Genomic DNA, 26672 nt, shown 5'->3' on the forward strand with positions numbered 1-26672 from the left:
TTTTTATATACAACATTCCTATTATCTGCTAAAATGTCATGCTAGCTTTTTGTGATTTATGCATGAGCATTCTTAAATCCCTCTGTGCTACAACTTTCTACAGTCTTTATCCATTTAAATAATATTCAACTCCTTTATTCTTCCTACCAAAGTGCATAACGTCACATTTTCCAACATTATATTCCATCTGCAAAGTTTTGTCCACTTGCCTAACCGATCTATATCCCTCTGTAGACTGTGTTGGTTTTTAAAACTTTCCCAATCCTCTGGCTGACCACTACACTTGGCCACATTGTGCTTTTTTTCTTTCCGTTTAATACTATCCTTGTCTTCCATGGTTAATTTATCCCCTTCCTAGAATTCTTCTTTCTCACTGCGATATATCTTTGTTGTGAGTCATGATTTCTTCTCATAAATGTCTGCCATTGCAGATTAGTGTTTTCTGCTTAGCTCCTTTCCCAGTCCACTGCAGCCAACTCTGCCCTCATTTCTTTGTAATTAACCGTATTTAAGTTTAGCACAAGGGGCAGCACGGTGGGCACAGTGGTTAGCACTGCTGCATCACAGCACCGAGGTCCCAGGTTCGATCCTGGCTCTGGGTCACTGTCCATTTGGAGTTTGCACATTCTCCACGTGTTTGTGGGTTTCGTCCCCACAACCCAAAGATATGCATAGTAGGTGGATTAGCCATGCTAAATTGCCCTTAATTGGGAAAAATGAATTGGGCACTGTAAATTTAAAAAGAAAAAAAAAATTAAGTTTAGCACAGTTGTTTGTGACCCAAGTTTCTCTCACTCAAACTGAATGTTAAACTATGCCACGTTATGGTTATTGTTTCCTAAGGGATCTTTTACTCTGAGGTTGTTTACCAAATCTGCCTCATTACACATTACTAGATCCAAAATAGCCTGATCCCTAGTCGGATCCACAACATATTGTTCTGGGAAACTGTCACTCTGAATTCTGCCTCATGGCTATCTGCCAACTTGATTTTTCTAATCCACATGATTAAAGTCACCCATGATTAATGTACTGCACTTTTACATGCCCTCATTATCACCCAATTTATTCTCCATCCTACAGTATAACTAAGAGGAACTGCTATTCGCTATCCACCTTGTCCATGCCCCTCATAATCTTGTACAGCTCGATCAGGTTGCCCGTCTTCTCTGCTCCAGCGTAAACAACCCCTATCCAACCTCTCTTCATAACTAAAATGTTCCATCCCAGGCAACATCCTGGTGAATCGCCTCTGCACCCCCTCCAGTGCAATAGCATCCTTCCTATAATGTGGCGACCAGAACTGCACACAGTACTCCAGCTGTTCTATGTAACTCCAACCTGACTTCCTTGCTTTTGTAATCTATGCCACGATTGATAAAGGCACGTGTACCATATGCCCTTTTCACCACCCTATTAACCTACCCTTCTGCCTTCAGAGATCTATGGACAAATACTCCAAGGTCCAATTATGGAATACAATGTTGACAAATGTGAGGTTATCCATTTGGTAGGAATAACAGCAAACGGGATTATTATTTAAACGATAAAATATTAAAGCATGCTGCTGTTCAGAGAGACTTGGGTGTGCTAGTGAATGAGTCAGAGAAAGTTGGTTTACAAGTGCAACAGGTGATTAAGAAGGCAAATGGAATTTTGTCCTTCATTGCTAGAGGGATGGAGTTTAAGACTAGGGAGGTTATGTTCCAATTGTATAAGGTGTTAGTATGGCCACACCTGGAGTATTGTGTTCAGTTTTGGTCTCCTTACTTGAGAAAGGACGTACTGGCGCTGGAGGGTGTGCAGAGGAGATTCACTAGGTTAATCCCAGAACTGAAGGGGTTGGATTATGAGGAGAGGTTGAGTAGACTTGGACTGTACTCGTTGGAATTTAGAAGGATGAGGGGGGATCTTATAGAAACATTTAAAATTATGAAGGGAATAGATAGGATAGATGCGGGCAGGTTGTTTCCACTGGCGGGTGACAGCAGAACTAGGGGACATAGCCTCAAAATAAGGGGAAGTAGATTTAGGACTGAGTTTAGGAGGAACTTCTTCACCCAAAGGGTTGTGAATCTATGGAATTCCTTGCCCAGTGAAGCAGTTGAGGCTCCTTCATTACATGTTTTTAAGGTAAAGATAGATAGTTTTTTTGAAGAATAAAGGGATTAAGGGTTATGGTGTTCGGGCCGGAAAGTGGAGCTGAGTCCACAAAAGATCAGCCATGATCTAATTGAATGGCGGAGCAGGCTCGAGGGGCCAGATGGCCTACTCCTGCTCCTAGTTCTTATGTTCTTAAGGTCCCTTTGTTCCTCAGAACTTCCCACTGTCAGGCCATTCAATGAATACATCCTTGTCAAATTGCTCTTTCCAAAGTGTATCACCTCACGCTTTTCAGGATTAAATTCCATCTGACACTTTTGTGCCCATTTGACCATCCTGTCTATATCTCCCTGTAACCCAAGACTCTCAGCTTCAGTTTTAACCACCAGGCCTTGTGTCATCCACAAACTTACTGATCCTACCCCGACATGGTCATTTTGATCTCTCTGTAACTACGTCTCTGTAATGGCCATAGCCATTAGCTATTAACCATAGTTAATGGTAACATAGCCATTAACCTCAACTTACGCGATTAATTCATTTATTTTGTGTCGCATTTAAGTAAAGAGCCATTAATGTTACGTTTTTGACCCTATTTGCTGCTGTGTTTTAATGATTGTGCTTTCTGTCCCTTCCTGACACGCTCTGGGTATCATTACCTAAATAGCTGCCCTCTCCTGATCCCACCCCTTCCCTCTATACTTCCCTAGTTTAAGCAGTTTGCAAGAACACTTGCCCCAATGGTACAGTCCCCACTTTGCCTCGTGCTGATGCCAGTGCCCCACGAACTGAACTGCAGATACTGAGCCTAGTATCACCAAATGCGGGAAAAAACCAACCTGGTTGATTGGACGAGCAGCTTTACAGCATCCTTCAAATCTATGTCAGTTCTGTGCCCAACAGGTGCTGGTGGGACGAGTCCAGAGCTTGGCGGCTGCAAGTTTGACAAGCCTGCTCTATACATACTAAAATCTGCTCACCCCCAATCCAAAACATTTTTTTTTTTGCAGCTTGTTTATTTCTTTGTCCATAACAATCTTAAATTAACAGCTGTCCAACCATCTGAGCTAAACTGGGCCCTATGTTGGCCAATATTATAAACTCTCTCAGCATTGTCTCTCTCTTTCTCCTTTAAATCTGCTGTCATCACTTCTCTTCTCCGAAAGCAATCCTGACCCCAATGTCCTTTCAATCTACCACCCCGTTTGCAGCTCCCATTCCTCTCAATGATCTTTGAAAGCGTTGTTGACTCCGAAATCTGAATCCCTCTGATCAGGTTTCTAACCCAACCACAGTAGTAAAATGATTCTTATCAAAGTCAGAAATTACACCCTATGTGCCTGCAAAAGGTAAACTCTCCTCCTCTGCAGGCTTTGACATGGTTGCTCACACCATCCTCCCTGCTGTTGTCCAGCTGACTGGGATTGCTCTCACATGGGTCCATTCATACCTATCTAACCATAGCTAGAGAATCACTTGCAGTGGCTTCTTTTCATTTTCCTGTACTGTTGTTGCTGGTGTCCCCTGAGGATCTAACCGTGACCCTTCTATTTCTGATCTGCTTGCTGCCCCTTTGTGATATCTGCAGGCACAGTGTTAGTTTTCACATATATGCTGACAACACCTAGCTCTAACTCACCATCCCCTCGTTCAGCTCCTCCAATGTTACTAAATTATCAAACTGTTTACCTGATATGATTTCTGGTTGAGCAGAAATTTCTTCCAGTTGTACATTGGGTAGACTGAAGCCATTTTCATTCCCTGCTCCAAAGTCTCATAGTTTCTGACTCCATTCCTCATCCTGACAACAATTGTGTCTGATTAAGCCAGTCTGGTCACAACCTCGCATTTCATTGTGAGATTACTTTCTTGTGCTATCTCTAAGCCCACCTATTTCTATCTCTAACTTTGCCCCTCTTGGCTCAAATACTGCATAGTATCTCTAGTGCATGGGGACTGGCCCATTGAGTCTGCACCGGCCCTCTGAATTAGCACCCTATCCCCGGACACCAAGGGACAATTTAGCATGGCCAATCCACATAATCTTTGTGGATTCTTTGGACTGTGGGAGGAAACCCAAGTAGACATGGCAAGAAAGTGCAAACTTCACACAGGTACCCAAGAATGGAATTGAACCCAGGTCCCTGGTGCTGCGAGGCAGAAGTGCCGCATAACAAAGTGCCTTTGTTACCACTGACTATTCCAGTCCTTAAAACCTTCCTGGTTGACCAAGCTTTTGGATATATTACCTGATATTCATCTGTGTGGCTCAGTGTCAGACTTCCTTTAGGAGAGGAAATGTGAAACTTTCTGATGTCAAGTGTTCTTTTCCAAGATGCTACATTGGCTGGTTTAGCACAGGGACTAAATCGCTGACTTTGAAAGCAGACCAAGGCGGGCCAGCAGCATGGTTCAATTCCCGTACCAGCCTCCCTGAACAGGCGCCGGAATGTGGCAACTAGGGGCGTTTCACAGTAACTTCATTTGAAGCCTACTCGTGACAATAAGCAATTTTTTTTACAAGAGAGTAAATGGTTAGATGTGCACAGCTGGAATTTCCAGATTTGGCCAATTTCATCCTGAGTCAACACCATTAGGAAGGGAAAAGTCCTGGTTAGTATTCGGCAACTCCTGTTAGAAAATCTTATTAATAGCGTCTGATTAGGACAGAATTGGGCTTGGCTATGGTGCCAGTACAGTAGAGTAATGCAGATAGTTGAGTTTCACACTGGTTTGCTGCTCTTTTACCCCTCACATTTTAAAAATGTATTTTTCTCTGTAGAAAGGCACTGTTGATAAGCCTGGAGTCAGTATCTTTATCTAAACCACCCTCCTCTTTACAATCAAAGACAGTGAGTACCAGCAGCTGAGATTAAAGGAGTTTTTAACTTCACACCTATGTTAATGGTAAAAGCAGTGTGTGCGAAGCAATGATTTGCAAATTTTAATCAAACCAATATGAGCTCAGTTCAACATGAATTTGAAGAAATTACTGCCCTTTGTGCTTTAGTCACCACCTCATGTTTTAAAATTGTCAAATGAACAAACTGTTCAAGGGTTTATGTTTTGTGGCTTGTAAAAGCGTGACATTTTACACAGCTCTAACTGCTCCTGAGATGTAACTGGATAAAATGTTGAATACAGATCTTAATGCTCTCTTGTATATGCTGCTGAAAACGCTATGGTTAAAGAAATTAGTAATCTGGTGAATATTGAGGCTATTAAAATCTTTTCTCCCCAACCCGATGACCAAAACTACAGGTGAATGCTAATGCTCTTCAAACTGCACCAACGTTTCCTGGAACACCTATTATGAATTCATCAATGGGTGGAATAACTCCCCTGGGACCCCGACATGGGCCTCCTCCAGCACCCAGAGGCACCTATGGACCAGTCCCACTTGCACAAAGTCATTTAGGTAGGACTAACTTACTTCTAACCGCCTGCTGGTGTGGTTTAGATTTTTAAAGTGCATTTCTCACCTCACTTTAGTTTCTGCTAATCTGACTTCTGTTTTTTCTTGTATTTCACAGTGCGTGTACCAGCTCTTCGAGACTACCCTCCAGTCCCATTCTTCCCTCCAGGCCCATTTCCTCCTCCAGGCCACAGACCTTTTCTTGCTGGGCCCTTACCACCACCTCATGTTCTGAGAGACTTCCCACCTGGTGCCAGGGACTTTCAGCATGGACCAAGGAATCTTCCTCTTGGTAGCCGGGAATATCCACCACCAGGCTCGCATCCACCAGAACCAGACAACCGCTCATGATTTTAAAGGCACTATGAGGCCAGGCTTTCAATTTGACTGATCACTCATCTCAGGCAGTTGTCCTTTAATGTATGTCAAAGTATTCCACGGGCCTCAGTTCTTCTGTTTTCATAGCCCAGAAATTAGGAATAATTTCACTAGCACCAATCTGATTAGGACATGTTTAAAACTTCTGGAGAATCCCATCACGCAGCAGGTGGCTTTTACTCTTGGGTGACTGGGTCAGTCAGATCCAATCACCAGTTTATAATTCTTCAGCTGGAAAACCCTTGAACTTCTGGAGGTGTGTATGTTCCAATTTTGGAAATGGATAGGTGTATTGCAGCTGAGGTTCTCAAATAATTAAGTGTAACTGTTGGTTACAGCTTTGAAAACTTGGAATCTGTTTGCCACAAAATAGCCACACTGCCAATCAAAGGAGTTAATTGTGCAATATTAGGGTGCCTGTGTCTTTTGTATAGTGGTATAAATCTTTGCTAATGTGACCAGTGTTTTGAGGCCTTTTTATTTTAAATGGTTGGGGGAAAATCTTTTCCTGTGGAAATAGCAACTGATCAGTGAGCTGCCTGATTGATGTAGTCATGGCAATACATTTGTAATTCATACATATTTCAATGAACCCACCATTTGTGTCTCTCGCAGCCCCTGTTTTACGTTTGATTTCTGTTTCGGGAAAAACAAAACAGGCATACTCTATATAATTAAGGCCAGATGTAACTTATTTTACTATTGAGAAAATTTATTAATAAAGATTAAAATTACTGGGTTGTCAATGAACATTCCTCAGTGCTGTTTTTGCCCCATACCAACAGTGACTTACATGAATATACAGATTAGCACAGTATGAATCAAAGCAGCGTGTTCTTATTCCCCCCCCCCCCCCCCCCCTTATACACAAATCTTAACTCCACATTGTTATTGAATAGGATGCTACATGTAGTGCAATGATTAGACATTGAATAGAATACACTTTTTAGAACGCACTCTGGTATTTCAAATACATTTCTAGCTAAGCATCGGGTGCCTTTTGTTCCAAACAGCCAGAAAGTCTTTGTTGAAAGTAGCACTGCATAACAGTCCTACTCAGCTGTACATCAGAAATCCTTCCTTTGTGCATTGCTTTACAGTATTAGTTAACTATAAAAAGCCTAGCCAAGGTGATTTCAGCAGTTCCTTCTGTTTAAATAAGTTAAGTGCTGAATTAGCTACCACAGGTAGTGTAGGTATTCATTCTTCACACAATTCTGCATATTCCAGGATTAATCAATTATTAAAAATTATAAAATGGTAATGTTAATCAGCATGAAATATTTTCCTGATTTGCACCAGTAGCAGCTTGGGACTTGAGATGTCTTCGTGGGACAGAACAATGATGCTGTGTTCTTATTGCAAGTACTGGATCATAAACGTGCTACCGTGCTAGTTCTGTTGTACACATACACATTTACCACAATGTTCATGTGCCACAGCACAATAGCAGGTCACTCTTTGTGCAATGTTTGATGGAGGTGGAGATACAGTGGTTTCTTGGTCAGCAAATGCAACTTTTTCCTCTTGAAGTCTGTTGGCTTTTTGTATCTAAGCAGAAAGATTAGAGAAAATAAGTAGTCTTTAAAATCGTCTTTGTGCTGTCAAGCTGGGAATAGAGATAAGGATCTGACAACCATAGGAGGAGATATGATCAAATGCTTGATTAAAGTGGAGAGGTTTGGGGAAATAAATCAGCACTTGGGCAAAAACAGCTGAGAGAAGGGCAGGATGGAAATGTCTGTAGTAGTGACCAAAGACGCTAGCTTCAGTCTTCCCTGGATGAAATTTCTGCTAATCTCATACTGGATTCAGACAATCGGTGAAGCAAATTGCACAACGAAAGGACTACAAGGAGTGGGTAGTGATGGTGAGATAAACCTGGCTGTTGTTGGTTACATGTGGAACTCTGTTCACAGATCATATCACTGGTGGGTGCGGGGGGTGTAGCATGTCCCAGAATTATTACAGCACAAGAGACCATTCAGCCCATAGTGTCTACAAAGGGTCTCCAAATGAACAATTAACTTAGTTACTTACTGGTGATTCTCCCAGTAACCCTGCACATTCTTCCTTTTCAGATCAGTGATTCCCCATTGAACCTGCCTCCACCATAGAACAAGTAGTGTATTCCAGACCTTAACCACTTGTTGCATGACCAGGATTTTCCTCCTATCACTTTCTTTTACGCCCTGACCCCCTCATGATTTTGAATACCTCTATCAAACCTCCTCTTCATTTCTCCAATCTATCTTCATAACTGCAGCTCCTCATCCCAGGAACCATTCACGTGAATCTTGCCTGCACCCTCTCCAATCCCTTCTCCTCCTTTAAAGTGCAGCACCCAGAACTCCAGCTGAGGCCAAACTAGCATCCTGTACAAGTTGAGCATAACCTCTTTGCGCTTGTACTCTATGTCCCTATTGATCAAGCCAAGGACATGCAGGAGGCCATTCCCTATAACTCATTTGGACAGTAAGGGGCAATTTGGCATAGCCACTCCACTTGCACATCTTTGGACTATGGGAGGCCCCTGGAGGAAACCCACAAACATGAATGTACTCGCAGAACAGGCCCTTTGGCCCTCCAAGCTTATGCCGATCAAGTGTCCTATCTATTTTTTTATTATAAAAAAATTAAGAGTACCCAATTAATTTTTTCCAAATGAGGGGCAATTTTTGCGTTGCCAATCCACCTAACCTGCACATCTTTGTGTTGTGTGGGTGGAACCCATGCAAACACGGGGAGGATGTGCAAACTCCACACAAAGTGACCCAGAGCCGGGAACGAACCTTGGTGCCATGAGACAGCAGTGCTAACCACTGTGCCACCATGCTGCCCCTCGTGTGTCCTATCTAGACCAACCGCCTGTGCTCATCCAGGTCCCTCTGCTCCTGCAGCTCCTTTATATTGCTTACATTCAGGCTGCTAGATAGAACTGAACTCCTGATCGGCAGAAAACAAACATGGTTATCTGCAGTCATTCGTCTCCATTCTTAGCACCCTTACATAGTAATGTTTTACTAACAAAATTTGACACTGATCCACAGGAGAACATATTAGGATAATGATCAAAAGCTTGGGCTTGGTAAGGGAGATAGTAAAGTGTACAGGTTGAACGCCACCAGTACTGGAGCAATTTACATCAGGGATGCACAAAGGAGCACAGAGATTTCTGGGGTTTGGAGGATGTTACGAATTGAAGAGAAGGTTGGGAATCCGAAAAAAAAAAAAAATGTGTTGCTTGACCTACATCGGGGGTAGAAACACAGAAAATAGGAGTATTACATTTGGCTCTTCACTCTTGCCCCATACCTTTTGATCCAGAGAACTATATCTAACTCCTTGAAAACATAACGTTTAGGCCTCATTTCTGTTGTAAAGAATCTCTCAGGTTTACCGCTCTCTGGGTGAAGAAATTTCTCTCCTCAGTTCTAATAATCTACCTGGTATCCTCAGACTGTGACCCCTGGTTCTGGACATCCCCATCCTTAGGACAAGACAATATAGAGGCATGAAAGATGTTTCCGTTAGAATTTTATAGCTTTCAATGAGATCCTCCCTCATTCTTCCAAACCCACTCAATCTCTTCTACATCAGTCCTGTTATCCTAGGGATCAGTTTAGTAAACTTTTGCTGCACTCCCTCCATAACAAGAACATCCTTCCTCAGATAAGGAGACCAAAATTGCTCACAACAAGGCCCTGTATAATTGCAGCAAGACATCCCTGCTCCTGTACTCGAATCTTCTCGCTATGAAGATCAACATATCATTTGCCTTCTTTGCCACATGCTTACTTTTAGTGACTGGTGTACAAGGGTATCCGGGTCTCATTGCACATTTCCCTCTCCCGATCTACAGCCATTCAGATAATCTGCCTTCGTGTTTTTGCTGCCCAATTTATCCACATTTTACTGCATCTGTCATGCATTTGCCTACTCACTCAATTGGTCCAAATCACACAAATATCTCTGCATCCTCTCCTCACAGCTCACCCTCCTCCCACCAGATATGTATTCTCGCGAAAATTTGGAGATATTACATTTAGTCCCCTCATCTAAATCATTAATATATATTGTGAATAGCTGGGGTCGGACCCCACTAGTCACTGCCAATTGGAAAAAGACCCGTTAATTCCTACTTTGTTTCCTGTCTGCCAACCAGTTTTCTATCCACCTCAATGGAGTCAGACAATGTACTACCCCTAATTCAATGCGCTCTGATTTTAACTTTCTCAAAAGCCTTCTTAAAGTCCAAATAAACCGCAGCAACTCTATAGCTCCATCCTCAAAGAATTCCAGTATATTTGTGAGGGGTAAATAGGACCTTATGCAAGGGGCAGGGTGGAAGGTGGGAGGCTGGCCGAGAGTATTGGAATAGGTCACCAAGTAGAAGTTATGAAGATATGGGTTATCTTCCAACATTTGGGAGAGTGAAAAGGTGGACAGAAGAGAAACTTTGACTCTTTAAAAACAAATGTTCCAATACTCACAGTTCTATAACTATCTGTCCAGCTTTGATTTCGTCCATTTCCATAAAAGCAAAACATTTTGTGCTTGTAAATCTCTTTTTAGGTTTGTAATGTTTGAATTCAAAGAAAATAGCAGCACCTGTTAAAGAAAAACACGACCTATTACCTGATTTAAGAGTACGTGCATTAGAAACGATATCTGCATCACTAAATGGTACAAATATTAGGATCTATATTACATACACCCTTTGAATGCTCAAGTGCTAGAATATTGACGAGTTAACAATGTGAGGGAGAGCTGGTTAGACTGTGGCCTTTCACTTCTGAGACCTGGGTTTGAATCCACCTTGTCTAATGAAATGTTTCTCAGAAATGAGATTTATTGGCTCGTACCAGTTTCTAACGCGGGGGATTTAAGTAAACAGTAATTTGACTTCCGAGATTCATGGCTCTCCCACATTTAGAAATATTTGAGATTTTGTAAAATGTATGAATAACTCCTCATCCTGATTAAGTTAACAGGCTGGGATACATATTACAGTCACACTGTTGATGAATCTCAAACTAAACATTTGGCGGACGCCAGGATACTCTCCAGTACTGTGCACTGCTAGTGAGCAGGATCTTCACCAAGGAAGGTGACTCACCTTTTGGCAGTTTCTCTATGTGTTTTTGGATTTCCACATCAATAGAAAAGTGTATGTACATATCTTCTTTCCTTGTAGCAACAGGGGTATCTTGTACAGGGGTCAGATCTACCCCATTGGCATCTGTATGATTACAAGTATTATATTGTCAGTTGTAAGTAAACAGAACTACATGCACACCAAACCCATTTTAAAGTCCCACTGCATTACCTTTTACACTGACTGTTACATAGGGATCGATACACTGTCCCGCATCCTTGAGACCAATTTTTTCTATTGTAATAGTGAGCAGTGCCATTCCAGGTTCTGATGGCAGCCGTGGTAGTAGAGTACCTGAAGACAAACATTCATTATCATATCATTCTACAGGGATTTGATCAGCATAACATTACTTATTCTGAACAAAGCAATAATCACCTAAACTAGTGTCTTTCTGACGAGGTATTAAATTGAAACACTGACTGCTTTACCAGATGGGATGTGAAATATCCTATGGCATTGATCAAAGCAAGGAATTTCTTTTTGTCCTGGCTAACATTTACCCCCAACAAATCACATAGCTTTTCTCTCAGTTATTGGTGGGAGCCTTTGTGCATTTTGGAAGCTGCTTTTGCAGTGATGAACCTTCAAAATCACTTTCTTGATTGTGAAGTGCTTTCAGATGCCCAGACTGTGAAAGGTACTATATACATGGTGATTCTTGGAAATCCACTTTGAGCAGCAGTGTGCATCTCCTCCCATCATGAAAGCTTTAAAGTACAGTTCCATGGGCCTCACTTTAGATGCAGTTTAGACAGCGTCAAGCAGTCTTCAAGCTGGGGCCATTGCAGCCAACTCCCCCAACCTCCAAATTTCACAAAAGTTCTCTTTCCATGAGTAGTCAGAAAGGGGATTTATGCAGAGGGCATGGCTGAGGTATTAAATTAATACTCTGTGTCTGTCTTTACCAAGGTGCACAGGTGAAGGTGGAAGAGGTGGTAATTCAGACACTTGCTGGGTTTAAAGGTGAGGTATTGGATAAGTTGACTGTACTTACAGCACCAACGTCAGATGGGATGAATCCGAGGATACTGAAGGAAATGAGAATGAAAATTGCAGATGCAATAGTCATAATTACCCAACTTCCTTAGGTGCCAGAGGGCTGGAGAATTGCAAATGTTACAGGCTTGTTTTTTTAAAAAAGGATTTAATTAGAAACCAAGCAAGTACAGGCCAGCAAGTTCAACCTCAGTGGTGAAGAAGCTTTGAGAGATTGTCACTTGGGCAAATGCAGGTTAATTGCGAGTATTGACAGGCAGAGAGATCTGGACGTGCATGTCCACCGATCACTGAAAGTGGCAACACATGTGGATAAGGCAGTTAAGAAGGCATACGGCATGCTGGCCTTCATCGGTCGGGGTATTGAATATAAAAATTGGCAAGTCATGTTGCAGCTATACAGGACCTCAGTTAAGCCTCATTTGGAATATTGTGTCCAGTTCTGGTCCCCACATTATCAGGTGGATATGGACGCTTTGGAGAGGGTACAGAAGCGGTTTACTAGGATGTTGCCTGGTATGGAGGGCATTAGCTATGAGGAGAGGTTGGAGAAACTGAGTCTGTTCTCACTGGAAAGGAACAGGGTAGCTAAAGTCAACGTTGATCCCTTAGAGGATGAGACTGGGGAATTAATAAGGGGAACACAAATGGCAGAGGCACTAAATCCATGTTTTGCCTCGGTTTTCAGTAGACCATCCCAATACTTTTAAAAAATATATAAAAATTTAAGAGTACCCAATTTATTTTTTCCAATTAAAGGGCAATTTAGCATGGCTACTCCACATCTTTGGGTTGTGGGGGTGAAACCCACGCAAACACTGGGAGAATGTGCAAACTCCACACGGACAGTGACCCAGGGCCAGGATCGAACCTGGGACTTTGGCACCGTGAGGCAGCAGAGCTAACCACTGTGCCATCTTGCTGCCCGAACCATCCCAATACTAACAGGTACTGCAGATGTTCGTGAAAAGGAGGCACTCATAACAATCACCATCACTAAGAAAAAAGTATTGAGCAAACTATTGAGATTAAAGGTGGACAAATTCCCATGGCCTGATGGTCTACACCCTAGGGTCTAAACAAAGTGGTAGCAGAGATCATGGAGGCATTAATTATAATATTTCAAAATTACCTGGATTCTGGAAAGGTTCCAGTGGATTGGCAAAAGGCTAATGTAACATCTCTGTTCAGAATGGCAGAAAGTAGGAAACTATAGACCAGTTAGTTTAACATCTGTCATTGGGAAATTGTTGGAATCTATTACGGTAGGAGTAACAGGACATTTGGGAGTCAAAAAACAATTAATCATAATCAGCGTGGTTTTATGAAGGGTAAACAGTGTTTGATTAATTTGCTAGAGTTCTTCGAAGATGTAACAAGCAAAGTGGATAATGGGGGTCTTGTAGATGTAATGTATCTGGACTTCCAGAAGGCATTTGATCAGGTGCTACACAGAAGGTCAATACACAAGGTAAGGATCCAAAGGGATGGAGGTAATATATGACCTTCGATAGAGGATTGGCTAACCAACAGAAAGCAGAGAGTGGGGATAATGGGTCTATTTCTGGTTAGCAAATTATAGCTAGTGATGTGCCACAGGGTTTGGTCCTCAAGCCCCAACTATTTACAATCTATATTAATGACTTGAAAGCAGGGATACAATGTACCATGGCCAAATTTACAGATGACACCAGAAAGCAAGTTCCAATGAGGAAATAAGAAATTTACAAATGGATATGGATAGGTTAGGTGACTGGGCCAAAATTTGGAGGATGGCATTGAATACGGATAAGTGTGAGGTTATCCATTTTGATCGCGGGGAATATAAAGGCAAATTATCGAAATGGAGAGAAACTTCAAAATGCTTTGGTGCAGAAGGATCGGGGTGTCCTTGTGCACAAATCGCTTATCGTCACGAGTAGGCTTCAATTAAGTACTGTGAAAATCCCCTAGTCGCCACATTCCAGCGCCTGTCCGGGGAGGCTGGTACGGGAATTGAACCGTGCTGCTGGCCTCCTTGGTGTGCTTTAAAAGCCAGCGATTTAACCCAGTGAGCTAAACCAGCCCCTAGTTAGTTGCAAGTGCATGAAATAAGGAAGGCAACTGGAATTTTGGCATTCATTCCTAATGGAACAGAATATAAAAGTAGGAAAATGCTGTTGCAACTGTGTAGGGCATTGGTGAGACCGTATCGGGAGTACTGCACACAATTTTGGTGCCCTTGAGGAATGATGAAAATGCATTAGAGGCGGTTCAGCGAAGGTTCACGAGATTGATTCCAGGGATGAAAGATTTGTCTTATGAAGAGAGATTTTGCAGTTTAGGCCTGTACTCGCTGGAGTTCAGAAAAATGAGAGGAGATCAAATTGAGGTACAGAAGATGCTAAAAGGGATTGAGAGAGTAGACATACAGTGCATGTTTCCCCTTGTTTGACATTCTAGAACAAATAGATATCATTTTAGGCAAAGAGGTGGCAGATTTAAAACCGAAATGGGGTCTGTGGAATTCACTACCCCAGAGTGCAGGGGACGACGGATAGGTTTTAATTAGTCACGGAATGAAGGGTTATGGGGAGTGGGTAGGACAGTGGAGATGAGGCAGAGATTCGATCAGAAATGATCGTATTGTGGGCAGCACAGTGACGCAGTGGTTAATACTGCTGCCTCACGGCACTGAGGTCCCAGGTTCGATCTCGGCTCTGGGTCACTGTCCTTGTGGAGTTTGCACATTCTTCCCGTGTTTGTATGGGTTTCACCCCACAACCCAAAGATGTGCAGGGTAGATGGATTGGCCACGCTAAATTGCCCCTTAATAAAAATTTTTTAAAATGATCGTATTGAATGGCGGCGGTTGCTCGAGGGCTGAATTACCTGCTCGTGCTCCTAGTTCTTACAAAGCATACAACATCCTCGGCTATTAAAGGTAAGTATACCATATGCCTTCTTAACCACTGTATCCACCTGCTCTAACTTAAGGGACCAGTGTACATGCATACCAATGCGTCCCTCTGATCCTTGGTGTATCCCAGGGTCCTGCTGATTATCATGTATTCCCTTGCCTCGTTCGTCCAGCATCATCTTACACTTATCCAGATTGAATTCGCCACTGATCAGCCTATCTGACCAGTATGTCTATATCCTCCTGTAATCGAAGGCTCCTCACTACTTACCCATCAATTGATCATTGAGTACCTACATTCATATCCAAATCATTTATATAATCCACGAACAGCAAGGGCTGCGGGATCCCACTGGACACGGGCTTCCATTAGAAAAACACCCCTCGACCATCACCCACAGCTTCCTGACACTGAACCAATTTTGGATCCAACTTGGCAAATTACGTCGGATCCTATGGGTTTTTACCTTCGCCAGCAGTCTCCCATGTGACCATGTCAAGTGCATTTCCCTCAACTTCACACCTGGTCACCTCTTCGAAAAACTTAATCAACTTGGTCAGACTTAATTAGTGGTTAGTACTGCTGCCTCATACGCCGAGGGCCCGAGTTCGATACCGGCCCCAGGCCACTGTCTGCATGGGTCTCTTCCCCCACAACTTAAAGATGTGCGGGGTAGGTGGATTGGCCATGATAATTGCCCCTTAATTGGAAAAATAAGGGGAAGAAAGTTGGTCAGACATGACCTCCCCTTGATAAAACCATGCTGACAGTTCCCGATTAATCTCTACCTCTCCAAATGCAGATTAATTTTAACTTTCAGAATTGCTTCCTGGGCAGCACGAAATGAAATGAAAAAATGAAAATCGCTTATTGTCACGAGTAGGCTTCAATGACTTTACTGTGAAAAGCCCCTAGTCGCCACATTCCGGCGCCTGTTCGGGGAGGCTATTACGAGGCACAGTGGTTAACACTGTAACCTAAGGCACTGAGGACCCGGGTCCCAATCCTGGCCATGGGTCACTGTCCGTGTGGAGTTTGAACATTCTCCCCGTGTCCGCGTGGGTTTCACTCCCACAGCTGAATGATGTGTAGGTTAGGTGGATTGGCCATGCTAAATTGCCCCTTAATTGGAAAAAAAAATAATTGGGTACTCTAAATTTATTTAAAAGAATTGCTTCCAATAGATTTCCCACCACTGAGGTTAGACTGATTGGCCTGTAGTTCCCTGGTTTATCCCTTCCTTCTTGAATAATGGTACCACATTGGCTTTTCTCCAGTCCTCTGGTACTTCTCCTGTGACCCGAGAGGAATTGAAAATTATTGCCAGCTCCCCTGCTATTTCCTCCCTTGCCTCACTCAACAGCCTGGGATACATTTCATCTGGCCCTGGAGATTTTATCTACTTTTATGTCTGTTAGACCACTCAGAACCTCCTCTCTGTCAAGTTAACCTCTTTAATTTTATTACAGTCCTTCTCCCCGAGTGAAAATGGACACAAAGTATTCATTTAGAATCCTACCCATGTCCTCCAGCTCCACACAAATTACCATTGTGATCTTTAATGGACCCAAATATTTCCCTAGTTACCCTTTTACCCTTAATGTCCTTGTAACACAATTTAGGATTTTCCTTTATTTGACCTGCCAGTATCCTTTCACATCCCCTTTTGTTCTCCTAATTTCCTTTTTAAGTTCCCTCATTGGCCCCAGTCTTCCTTTTACCACTTATCATCTTCTATTTAGACCCTTTTATGCTGGCTGCCACTCTCTTGGCTTCTCACTTATTTTTCCACTTCCCTTCTGAACTCATTCAGCCTGGTTCTCACATGCACTATGCCAAGAGAGAATATCAAACTAAGCTAGAGTCACAGACAGACTCTCGGCGGTTGTGGCAAGGACTAAACAACATAACGGGCTACAAAGCGAAGCCGAGCAGTATCTCTGGCAGCAGCGCACCCCTCCCCGATGAACTTAATGCATTCTATGCTCGGTTTGAGCAGGTAACCAACAATCCGCTGTCGAGTGCCCCAGCAGCCCATAATTCACCCATACCCACCATCAGTTTCCAAAGTCCGATCGGCCTTCCTGAAAGTGAACCCTCGGAAGGCGATGGGCCCGGACGGGATCCCTGGTGCACTCAGAGCCTGCGCATACCAGCTGGCAGAGGTATTCACAGACATCTTTAACCTATCCCTACTCCACTCCGAGGTCCCCACCTGCTTCAAGAAGACCACCATCATACCGGTACCAAAGAAGAACCAGGCAACGTGCCTCAATGACTACCGCCTGGTGGCCCTGACGTCAGTTGTAATAATGTGTTTCGAGAGGCTGATCATGAAGTGCATCACCTCCATACTCCCAGAACGCCTTGACCCACTTCAATTTGCATACCATCGCAACCGGTCCACATCAGACGCCATTTCCCTGGCCCTACACTCATCCCTAGAGCATCTCGAAAACAAGGACTCCTATATCAGACTCCTATTTATTGACTACAGCTCCGCCTTCAACACCTTAATCCCAGCCAAGCTCATATCAAAGCTCCAAAACCTAGGACTTGGCTCTCCACTCTGCAACTGGATCCTTGACTTTCTGGCCAACAGACCACAATCAGTAAGAATGAACACCATCACCTCCTCCACAATAGTCCTCAATACTGGTGCCCCGCAAGGCTGCGTACTTAGCCCCCTACTCTACTCCCTGTACACACACGACTGCATGGCAAAATTTGGTTCCAACTCCATCTACAAGTTTGCTGACGATACAACCATAGTGGGCCGGATCTCGAATAACGACGAGTCCGAATACAGGAAGGAGATAGAGAACCTAGTGGAGTGGTGTAACGACAACAATCTCTCCCTCAATGCCAGCAAAACTAAAGAGCTGGTCATCGACTTCAGGAAGCAAAGTACTGTACACACCCCTGTCAGCATCAACGGGGCCGAGGTGGAGATTGTTAGCAGTTTCAAACTCCTAGGGGTGCACATCACCAAAAATCTATCCTGGTCCACTCACGTCGACGCTATCACCAAGAAAGCACAACAGCGCCTATACTTCATCAGGAAACTAAGGAAATTCGGCATGTCCACATTAACTCTTACCAACTTTTACAGATGCACTATAGAAAGCATCCTATTGGGCTGCATCACAGCCTGGTATGGCAACTGCTCGGCCCAGGACTGCAAGGAACTTCAGAGAGTCGTGAATACCGCCCAGTCCATCACACGAACCTGCCTCCCATCCATGGACTCCATCTACACCTCCCGCTGCCGGGGGAAAGCGGGCAGCATAATCAAGGATCCCTCCCACCCAGCTTACTCACTTTTCCAACTTCTTCCATCGGGCAGGAGATTCAGAAGTCTGAGAACATGCACGAACAGACTCAATAACAGCTTCTTCCCACTGTCACCAGACTCCTAAATGACCCTCTTATTGACTGACCTCATTAACACTACACCCTGTATGCTTCATCCGATGCCAGTGCTTATGTAGTTACATTGTATATCTTGTGTTGCCCTATTATGTATTTTCTTGAATTTTGTTTAATTCCCTTTTCTTCCATGTACTGAATGATCTGTTGAGCTGCTTGCAGAAAAATACTTTTCACTGTACCTCGGTACATGTGACAATAAACAAATCCAATCCACTATCCACTTGATCTCTATCATACACGTCCTTTCTGTGCTTCATTTTCACTACCACGGAAACTGGATTTGTCTACTCCACTTTTCTTCATGGGAATATCCTGTAACTGTCCCTGAACCATCTCCTCATTAGAGGCAGCCTATTGTTCCATTACAGCATTGAGTGTGAATCTTTGATTCCAAGTCACCTGGGTCAAATTAGTTCTTACCGTATTTTTTCCTCTCTATGTATTCATGGGGTGTGGTGTCGCTGGTTGGGCCAGCATTTATTGTCCATCCCAAATTTCCCTTGAACTGAGTGGCATTTAAAAAAGTCAACCACATTACTGTAGGTATGGAGTCACATGTAGGCCAGACCAGGGAAGGATGGCAGATTTCCTTCACTAGAGGTGATTAGTGAATCAGGTGGGTTTTTATGACAATTGACAATGGTCATCATTAGACTTTCAATTCCAGATTTTTATTCAATTCAAATTTCACCATCTCCAGTGGCGGGATTTGTGGTCCCCAGAGCGTTACCCCGGGTCCCCAGAGCGTTACCCCGGGTCCCCAGGGCGTTACCCCGGGTCCCCAGGGCGTTACCCCGGGTCCCCAGGGCGTTACCCCGGGTCCCCAGGGCGTTACCCCGGCTCCCCAGGGCGTTACCCCGGCTCCCCAGGGCGTTACCCCGGCTCCCCAGGGCGTTACCCCGGCTCCCCAGGGCGTTACCCCGGCTCCCCAGGGCGTTACCCCGGCTCCCCAGGGCGTTACCCCGGGCTCCCCAGGGCGTTACCCCGGCTCCCCAGGCGTTACCCGGCTCCCAGGGCGTTACCCCGGGTCCCCAGGGCGTTACCCGGGTCCCCAGGGCGTTACCCCGGGTCCCAGGGCGGTACCCCGGGTCCCCAGGGCGGTTACCACCGGCTCCCCAGGGCGTTACCCCGGGTCCCCAGGGCGTTACCCCGGGTCCCCAGGGCGTTACCCCGGGTCCCCAGGGCGTTACCCCGGGTCCCCAGGGCGTTACCCCGGGTCCCCAGGGCGTTACCCCGGGTCTCTGGATTACTAGTCTAGTGACAATCCCACTAAACCACCACTTCCCCAAACTAGTCCTCCCACAATTATTTATTTTTACTCTTGATTGCTCTCTATTCCTTTCAAATAGCCAACCTAAATCTTATAATAATGCTATGATTACAGTTCTCTTAATGTTCCCTAACTAAGACTTGATTCATTGGCCTACCTCATTCACTAGAACCAGGTCCCTCAATGCCTCCTTCGTAGTGCAATTACTGATGTAGAAAATTCTGAACATACTTTAGAAATTCTTCACCCTCTCTGTCCTTTGCATTATTACTACTCAGTTCATATTAGGACAATTAAAGCCTCCCATTAAAACGGCTCCATAATTTTTGCATCTCTCTTGTAATTTCATTGCAAATTTGATCCACTAGTTTGCAGCCTACAGAATATCCCCAGTAATGGATTGACTCTATTGCTTCTTGGCTCTAACCAAATAAATTCTGCCCGTGATCCTTGAAGACATCCTTTCTCTCCAACACTATTATTTTTAACCAATATTGTTACCCTCCTCCTTTCTTCCCCATCTTTCCATAACATCTTGTACTCACAAATATTTAGTAACCAGTGCTGACCTTTTGGGTCAGGTCTCTGATATTTTACCACATCATTATTTATCCAAGTGGCTAGCTGCAACAGCAGCTCACCAAACCTTAGTTATTACAGTCCAGGGGAAGAGGAGAAATGGAAGAGTTTAGAACCCTTGGCAGCTGAAGGCACGGCCACTAATGGTGTAATCTTTAAAAATAGGAGTGTTAGAATTAGATGAGCACAGATATCTTGGAATGTTCTGCACCAACAGGAGATTGCAAAGCAAGGGGGCGACGCCATGGAAAGATTTGAAAACAAAATGAGACATTTAAAAATGGAGGCATTGCTGGAGTGGAAGCCAGTGTAGATCAGTGAGCAAGTTAGGATGCAGGCAGGGTTTTGGGTCAACTGGAGGGCTGGCTTTGGAATAGGAAAATTGGAATAATAATAACAATCTTAATCTTTATTATTGTCATAAGTATGGGACAGCACGGTGGCGCAGTGGTTAGTATTGTTGTCTCACAGCGTTGCGGTCCCAGGTTTGATCCTGGCTCTGGCTCACTGTCCCTGTGGAGTTTGCACATTCTCCCCATAACCCAAAGATGTGCTGGGTAGGTGGATTGGCCATGCTAAATTGCCCCTTAATTGGAAAAAATGATTTGGCACTCTAAATTTAAAAAAAATTATTGTCACAAGTAGGCTTACATCAACACTGCAATGAAGTTACTGTGAAAATCCCCTAGTCGCCACATTCCGGCGCCTGTTCGGCTACACAGAGAGAATTCACCCAATTCACCTAATCGCATGTCTTTCGGAAAGAAATCGGAGCACCCGGAGGAAACCCGAGACACTGGGAGAACGTGCAGACTCGGCACGGACAGTGACCCAAGCCGGGAATCAAACCTGGCACCCTGGCGTTGTGTGCTACCGTGTTGCCCTTAGTTAAATCTACAGATGATAAAAGCATGAACTGCCCATGATACTCTGGGACTGGATGGCCCAATGGGTCACACACACTGCCCATGATCCTCTGGGACTGGATGGCCCAATAGGTCACATACACACATACACTGCCCATGATCCTCTGGGACTGGATGGCCCAAGGGGTCACATACACACATACACTGCCCGTGATCCTCTGGGACTGGATGGCCCAATGGGTCACATACACTGCCCGTGATCCTCTGGGACTGGATGGCCCAATGGGTCACATACACACCCCATGATTCTCAGGGACTGGATGGCCCAATGGGTCACATACACACACTGCCCGTGATTCTCTGGGACTGGATGGCTCAATGGGTCACATACATTGCCCGTGATCCTCTGGGACTGGATGGCTCAATGGGTCACATACACACCCCATGATCCTCTGGGACTGGATGTCCCAATGGGTCACATATACACACACACACTGCCCATGATCCTCTGGGACTGGTGGCTGTGGGTCAACTAGAGATAACTAGTTGCTTGTTTGTATCAACACACAAACAACATGATTGAAATTAGTGCAATTGTACTTGCTGAAAATTTCTTTGAAAAACAAAAATTGTGTGGCTTTAATAGTGGTGTTCAGCACAAAACATATACCTACAAAGATTGAGTCTTAATCGGGTTCACAGGAGACTCTGCAACCTGGCCTCTGCCGCCCTCTAGAGGAATGGGCACTTTAACCTGCAGTGGGAGTTCCCGAAATGTCCAAGAAATGAAAAACGTCTGGAAAATCTATGTAAACAGGGGTCTCAGTGATACAGTGTGAGATCTTGGGAGGACAGAGTACACTTTCATTATCACGGCTGTAAAACACGGAACAATAACTTGCAGACAGCTGTGCACTGGGTTACTACTTCACTCACCAAAAGTTTGTGAAAAATACCACCCCTTTCCTGTGTATATGGATGAAGGAAGAAAAACAGCGTTCAGAATGAAGCCTTGCATAACACCAAATGTGAGGAAGAGATCACTTGCCTAAAATAACAGCATTCCAGGAGCCAGAAGCCAAGTGGGTGCGTGCGGAGGAGGCCTCCTGTCCGGGCCCTCGCTACGGCAGCACTCCCATCCCCACCCAAAAAACACTCCAGCAGCCCAGTGGTGACAGCCATCCTCCAATCCTGGAACCAACTGCGGCAGCAATTTGGCCTGTACAAAATGTCGGACAAGGCTCCCATCTGCAACAACCATAGGTTCAAACCAGCACTGACTGACGCTACCTTCAAAAGGTGGAGGCAGGACGGGGGGACACTGACAGTCAGGGACCTATACACGGACGACAGGATCGCAACACTGGACGAACTGACAGAGAAATTTCAGCTAGCTGGGGGGAACGAGCTACGGTACCTGCAGCTCATAAAACTTCCTATGAAAGGAGACAAGGACGTACCCACAACTGCCACGACAGACACTACTGGAAGACCTACTGGACGCAAGTATCCTAGAGAAAGGGAACTGTAGCGACATGTATGACCGACTGGTAGAAAGGGACGACACCGTACTGGACGCAACAAGAAGGAAATGGGAGGACGACCTGGGGATGGAGATAGGGTGGGGACTCTGGAGCGAAGCACTGCATAGGGTCAACTCCACTTCCACGTGCGCAAGGCTCAGCCTGACGCAACTAAAAGTCAGAGCCCACTTAACGAGAAACCGTATGAGTAGGTTCTCCCCAGAGGTGGAGGACAGATGTGAACGGTGCCAAAGAGGCCCGGCCAACCACGCCCACATGTTCTGGTCTTGCCCCAGACTTGTGGAGTACTGGACAGCCTTCTTCGAGGCTATGTCCAAAGTGGTGGGGGTGAGGGTGGAGCCATGCCCGATTGTGGCAGTCTTCGGGGTTTCAGACCAGCCAGATCTATTCCTGGGGAGGAGGGCGGACGCCCTTGCCTTTGCCTCCCTGATCGCCCGCCGTAGAATCCTGTTTGGCTGGCGGTCAGCAGCACCGCCCAGAGCTGCAGACTGGCTGTCCGACCTCGCGGAATCTCTCCAAATGGAGAAAATCAAATTCGCCATCCGAGGGTCGGACGACGGCTTCCACAGAACGTGGGAGCCATTCACCCAATTGTTCCGGGACCTGTTTGTGGCCAACGAACAAGAGGAAGAATAGTCGGGTGCCCAAGAATCAGGGGAAAATGGACGGGAATCGGGGGAAGGTTGCCGGAGGGGGGGGGGGGGGGGGGGGCTACGGGTTCGTTATGGGGGTTTGATGGCTAGCTAAGGCCCAAAACCAAACTGTAAATAAATGCCAATAAACATGTGCCTCGGCCATATTGGGGAATGTAAAATATGTATGCCGGCTAAAGGGGGGAGGCCACAGTTATTATTACGAAGATGCTTACCTGTAAATATATATGTTAATTTTTGCGTGTTCTTTTTCTTTTCTCTCTCTCTCTAACAATTTGTAATTTGTTCAATATAAAACATGAAAACTGAATAAAAAACATTTATTTTTTAAAAAATAACAGCATAAGGGCAAAAATCTCCTTCTGCCCTTCAGTGATATACCCTGCTACAAAGATGGTAGATTTTATTTGCATTGGGGGGGGGGGGGGAAGAGGTAGAGAGATGAATGAGGAGAATCTGTTGAGTGTTATTGTAAGCATATTCCTATTTGATTGTATCCAGGAATGACTGTAACAAGTTTGAGTATGCCCGAGTGATGTAATTGGTAGCATGGTTTTCAGTATCGCCATGAGGAGCTGTATATTGCGTATAACTGCTGCATGTTTCTGCGTCTTTGCTGTACTATTTTAAATATTTTTTATAAGACTGAATTTTTACAAAGCCTTTGACTACCATTCGTGGTCATGTTTCCACAACTTTTTGGCGATGAGGATTAAACGGGACAAGAACAATTTGAGGTTCAGCATGGCAACTTGAAGTCTTGTACAGTGAGTAGCTAGTTTGCAATGTGAACTGCGGCCGACAGCATTAAACCAGCGAGATTTTGTGGCTTTACCAACAAAAGAACGAGTCAGCAGTCATGGCTATGTTCGGGATCATCAGTGGCTTTGTGGAGGGTTACGAGGATAGATGGAATATGTGGAAAGATGGGACACTTTTTCTTGGTGAATGGAATTGCAGATGAGACTAAACAGTGCTCAATACATCAGAGTGTGTATGGGGAAAATCTACAAGCTAATGAGGCATTTGGCAGCACCACAGAACCCGGGATACTTTTCATTTGTAGATTTAGTTGCACTCGTTCAGAATCCTAAACCCTCATTTTAAGTTCCATAGCCTTTTCATAAGACAGAACAGTCTGTAGCTACCTTTGTTGTTGAACTCTGAGCAGTGAATGTTTGAGGTAAGTATTAGAGGACATGCTCCAGGACAGATTATTCTGTGGTGTTAATGAAGGCAGCATACAACATCACTTGTTGGGAGAAGCTACACAGCCCTTCAAAAAGGCTCTAGGAGGATTCTTCAGGCATGGAGATGGCTGCCAACAATGTAAAAGATATTCAAAAGGCCAATGGTGGGGCACAGCACATCAAGCAAGAAAACATCCAACAAATAAACAGTGAAATGCCTCGAGTGTGGAGGCAGACACGATGCAAAACATTGCAAATTTATGGCTGCTGTCTCACAATTGCAACAAAAAGGCTGGAGTGCTGAGCCAAAGTCAAAGGCTGGACAGGGAAATTCAAATACAAAGAAGCCACAGTCTGCTATGCCTCACCTGGAAAGCAGAGCAGGAAGAGGAGCCCTCCTACATGTTTGATGTGAGTGAGGCTCATCCCGGTACTTCCTGAATGGAAAATGTAGCCAGGTCGTATGATGGTGACCGAATATGGATCAGGACTTGGAGAACAAGGTAAAGTGCTGTTTTGTGTGTCAGATAAACCAAAGGATGGCAACCACCAGCACACCTCCATCCTTGGGAGTGCCTGAGCGACCCTGGTCTAGACCATGTGGATTTTGCAGGGCCTTTTATGGGTCATATGTTTTTAGGTATCACGGATGCACATTCTAAGTGGTTAGAAGTACGCAGCATGAGCAATATTAAAGCACCCATTACGATAGAGGAGCTATGCCAAGTTTTTGCAACTCATGGCTTACAGGAATCTCTTGTTTCTGATAAAGGGACAACATTTACACTGATTTGTTCCAAGAGTTTGTGCAAAGAAATGGGATATGCTATGTACTTACAGCTCCTTATTATTCAGCATTGACTGGTTTATCAGATCGAGCAGCTATTATGGTCTCAGACCAGACTCCAACAGTGGCTTGGATAGCATACTGGACCAAATCTCCAATATTTTAGTTTATTTGTAAGACTGTGCGGAAAGAATAATTCGCTCCAGGAATGATTGCATGAAGAAAGAGAGCTTGGTTATTTTTAAACAAAACTTTATTATAATACAATATTAAACTTCTCAACATCACCTAAAAAGAACAGCTTACAATTACTCCTTTAAATACTGCTGCTCAATTTTCCATTAAACAACAAGAAACATACTGCTCTCAATCTATTTTACTGTGGGAGAATTGTGGACTCCATGTCAGGCAGGTCAGAATTCAACTCCTCTCTCCAAAGTTTTTCCAAAAACTGACTCTCGAAAGCTTTTCAAAATGTCTTTCTGCATTCCTTGGCTCCCCCCAGCAATGACCTCATCTCCCCGAGCTGGAAAATAAATTATCTTTGCAGCAGAAAGCACATTAACTCCCCAAAGACTTTCCCAGTTAAACCACAGTCCATTAGACCAGACTGAAAAACACATTCCTTTGTCAATATCACCTGCTGGCTGCTAAAAGCACTCAGGCCCTGCAAACTGACCACTGCAGTCAAACACTCAAACTCCTTTTAATCCTTAAATTGCCCAATACTTAGAATCAAATATTCTTAAAGTCTTCCAGTCATCACACTGTACAGACACTGGAAGAAGGATTGAGGAAAATGCCTGGTGATACTTTAGGAACTAAGCTCTCACGGTTCTTTAAAAAAAACATATTTGTTTTTTTAACATTGTATACATGAAACAAATCCTCCAACGAAAGTAACAAAAGAAGCCACCCCCCATATACAGCAGTTGTCGGTAACCAACTCTATAAAATGAAGAATCAATAGTTCCCATCTCTTAATGAATTCCATCAATCACCCCCCCCCCCCCCCAGGTGAACTTCATCCTCTCAAGATACAGGAGCTCCACTAGGTTTCCCAACCACACTGAGGCACGGGGCGGAGAAGCTGACCTTCACCCCAACAGGACATGGCTGTAAGCAATTAGCAAGGTGAAGGCTAAAACGTCCACTCCTGTCAGCAGGTCTGAAGCCTGAAATATGGCCCCTAGGGGACTGGGTTCCAGGTCCAAGTGCAAGATTGCCGACACGGTACTGAAAAAAGACCCCCAAAATTTCACCAACTTCGGTCAAGACCAGAAAACATGTACATGGTTGGCCGGACCTCCCTCACACCGCTCACAAGTACCCTCAACTTCATCAGGTGCGCCCTGTGCATTATCCTTAACTGTATTAACCTCAGTCTCGCACACGTGG

At 44.5% G+C, this 26672-nt stretch overlaps 2 protein-coding genes across 2 annotated transcripts in view; one reads left to right on the plus strand and one right to left on the minus strand.

Moving 5' to 3' along the window:
* Positions 1 to 6642, plus strand: part of mia3 (MIA SH3 domain ER export factor 3) — a 198645-nt gene extending 192003 nt beyond the window's left edge. Inside the window, exons 28-29 of the mRNA XM_038798968.1 lie at positions 5365 to 5521; positions 5637 to 6642. Of these exons, the coding sequence (XP_038654896.1) occupies positions 5365 to 5521; positions 5637 to 5869 (390 nt within the window). The 3' untranslated portion in view covers positions 5870 to 6642. The remainder of the gene's footprint in view (positions 1 to 5364; positions 5522 to 5636) is intronic.
* Positions 6591 to 26672, minus strand: part of aida (axin interactor, dorsalization associated) — a 75277-nt gene continuing 55195 nt past the window's right edge. The window contains 4 exon segments of the mRNA XM_038798970.1: positions 6591 to 7447; positions 10390 to 10507; positions 11016 to 11138; positions 11226 to 11348. Of these exon segments, the coding sequence (XP_038654898.1) occupies positions 7351 to 7447; positions 10390 to 10507; positions 11016 to 11138; positions 11226 to 11348 (461 nt within the window). The 3' untranslated portion in view covers positions 6591 to 7350.

This window comes from Scyliorhinus canicula, chromosome 6, assembly GCF_902713615.1.
Source record: "Scyliorhinus canicula chromosome 6, sScyCan1.1, whole genome shotgun sequence".
Classification (NCBI taxonomy): Eukaryota; Metazoa; Chordata; class Chondrichthyes; order Carcharhiniformes; family Scyliorhinidae; genus Scyliorhinus; species Scyliorhinus canicula.